General features: G+C 39.2%; 1 protein-coding gene across 1 annotated transcript in view; it reads left to right on the forward strand.

Annotated features, from left to right (window-relative positions):
* Window positions 1-600: 600 nt before the first annotated feature.
* The window catches only part of LOC106870623 (uncharacterized), a 29,051-nt gene continuing 26,460 nt past the window's right edge, over window positions 601-3,191 (forward strand). Inside the window, exon 1 of the mRNA XM_014916756.2 lies at window positions 601-849. Within this exon, the coding sequence (XP_014772242.1) occupies window positions 601-849 (249 nt within the window). The remainder of the gene's footprint in view (window positions 850-3,191) is intronic.

A 3,191-nucleotide genomic window follows, 5' to 3' on the forward strand; every position in this document is an offset into this window, starting at 1 on the left:
ATTATTTTCCAGTTGTGATGGGTCAGCCACAGATTACTGTATTAACAACCTTGTCATAAACTCCAAGCAGTATGTCTCTCTCTCTCAGTTTGTAATTATTGTGGTTATCATTTGTAAAAGACCAACAGTCAAAACTGTGCAGTAATTTGTGTTGGTTGTCAGTTATTTCTTGATGCAGTCCAATAAATAGATTAACCAGTCATCACTTCAGACCAGCTAACAACAAACCAGACCAACACAACTCATGACACTTCTAATACATGACAAATGGTGTGAAGTAACATGTTTCGTTACTGTCTTGTACAAAAGTGACCATACTTTTACTAGTTTCAGCTTAGAGACTGTAGACCTGCTGGGGCACCTCTTTTAGCATTAATGCTTGTTTATTTTAGACTTATTTCTTGGCCCTGTCTCTGGAATTGATCTTGCTGAAGTAGGCATCATGCTATTATCAAATACCTGCAGAAAAATGGTTTAGCCCTGAAGGACATTCATACTGACTTGATTGTTAAATTAGGGGATGATGTTCCAGCTTTATCAACAGTGCAAAAGTAGGCAACTGAGTTTAGGAGGGGAATGAAGAGGCTTGAAGATAACCTAATGTCTGGACGTCTTGGAACTGCCTCCACCAAGGAAAACCTTGATCATGTCCACTACATGGTGATGGATGATAGGCAATTGACTATAAGTGCAATATTTAATGCCATTAGCACCCTTGAGAGATTTGATAATATTCTACACAGTGAACTTGACATAATGGTTCCTGCTCAGTCAGTGACACATCTTCTGACACTTGGTCAAAAGTGCACCAGGCTGATCACATCCCAGGAAAATCTGATGATGTTTGAGGCAAATCCAGCTGGTTTCTTTGAATGTTTCCTAAGCTAAAGAAACTGTCCATGTAGAGGAAATACCCTTCCTCATCTGCACCAAAGAAGAGCCACACCATCAATGAAGAGTACTATACCAACTTGTTGAGACAGTTATGAAAGGATATTAAGACCAAATGTCCATGGAAACTGACAAACAAAAAGGTCTTGTTTCGTCGGGACTGTGCTCCAGTACACAAGTCGTTGGTTTCAAAGGCTGCTGTGCATGACCATAGCTTTGAACTGGTTGATCATACTACCTATTTTCCTGATTTTCCCCCATCTGATTATCATGTTTTCCAACATGAAAAACACTTGACTGGGGACCAATATTGCAATGATGAGGTCATCTGCTGTTGATGACCTTTTTGATTAACAGAATGAAAGCTTCTTCATGAATGGGATCGAAGTACTGCAACACTGATGGATGACGTGTGAACCACAAGGTGGAGTTTATTGAAAAATAAACATTTGTGCACATTCCATGAGGGTATCTTGGTCAAACTTTTAACTTTTCAGCCAACTCTCATAAATGTTCTTTGAGCACATTCACATCTACTCCTCATAGATCTGTGAGACCTTTTGGCAAGGTATTAAAAAGTTGTGGGACTTTGAGCCCTAAGCTGTTACAATATTGGGCCTTTACTCGGCACAAATAGGGCAGGGCTTTGGTACTATACAATGATGTCCCGTCTGTTGGTTGATGTGACTTTCAATTGCAAACTTGGGTGCTAGTCCTTCCAAGATCTTAAACGTGTGTAACTTTCATGTCTTCTCTCCAGGAATAGAACTCGCTCTATTAGCCTTTCACAGTAGCTCTTCTATTGCACCAAGGCAATCTATGTAGAAACATATTTACACTTAGAATAACATTTATACAGTTTCATTTGAATGTGCACATCTAGGAAAGAAAATGTGTTGCCCCTTCTTTTTACTATTGGTTTTATCATTATCCAAAGAAAGAACATGCACTAGAAGCTACATACAACTGTATATGAGAAAATATTGGTTCATTCCTCTTTGCCTTTCCATTGTGACTCATTAAAATTATTGTAAGAACAATGCAACAAATACCTAAAAAAAAAGGTGTTAACTATAGAACAAAATTGAAAATCGTCTATATTTTTGCGACTTCAATGCAATGCTTTAACAATCGATATGCTATAACTACATCATTTTTGCATCACAGATAAGTGCATGTCTAGACTTTAACCTAGAGCCCCTGTGCGTTTATATATATATATATAATCACATTTAATTTGGAATATTTCTTACCCATTCAATTGTTTTGAGAATACTATCATCATTTGACGTCCGTTGTCCATAGGTTGGATTGTTTGACCAGGGTTTGGCAAGCTGGGAGGTTGCACCATACTCCAGTCTGATTTGGCATGGTTTCTACGGCTGAATGCCCTTCCTAACGCCAACCACTCTGAGAGTGTAATGAGTGCTTTTACGTGCCACGACTGCAATTTTACTTGGTTTGGTGGGTCTTCTTCTCAAGCACAGCATAATGCCAAAAGTCTCGGTCATTCATCATTACCTCCGTGAGGCCCAGCGCTCAAAAGGTGCTTTTAATGCGCCACCGGCACAAGTGCCAGCTACGTGACACCAGCATCGGCCACAACATTTGGCTTCATGGGCCTTCAAAGGTCTCGGTCACTAGTCATTGCCTCTGTGAGGCCCGTCTTCAGTTTTCTTGGCTATTGCATGCGTAGACCATAACAGAATATGAGTGCGGACTAACATTACTGAATCTGATAAATCCCAATTTATCATTGAAATTATAACCGTAATAATGATATAAACGTTGGCAATCAGTTTAGAAAGACAAGGGAGATAACTCTCATATTTGAATGACTGAGGCGGGAGTGATTTTGTTGACATTTTCTGGCGTGTTTTGATTTTATCACACCTGTAGGGATGAGATGAACCAGAAGGAAAGGGCTGTGACGTCAACGGCCGAGGTTCCCTACCGGAGCAGGAAGAGGAAATGAGGGAAATTTCGTCCTCTTTTGGCCTGGAGCAGTGGTGATGAACACACCTCTTTACCAAGTATGACAACTGAAGACTAGCAATTTTGATTTAGTTGGGTCACCATTAATTTTGATGCAGTCAGAACCACACATTCTCTCTTTCTCAGACTGTTTTATTCAGAAATTACCTGTTGGTTTTAGGTGATGCAAATAAAAACAGGCGGAAGTAAAGATCATGGAAAAATGATGTAGAAAAATACAGATTATGATTCTGAAAACAAATTTTGTAAAATTTCAATTTTTCAAAAAAAAAAAAAAAGGAAAAGAAAATTAACACCCCTCCCCA

This window comes from Octopus bimaculoides, chromosome 2, assembly GCF_001194135.2.
Source record: "Octopus bimaculoides isolate UCB-OBI-ISO-001 chromosome 2, ASM119413v2, whole genome shotgun sequence".
In the NCBI taxonomy this organism is placed as follows: domain Eukaryota; kingdom Metazoa; phylum Mollusca; class Cephalopoda; order Octopoda; family Octopodidae; genus Octopus; species Octopus bimaculoides.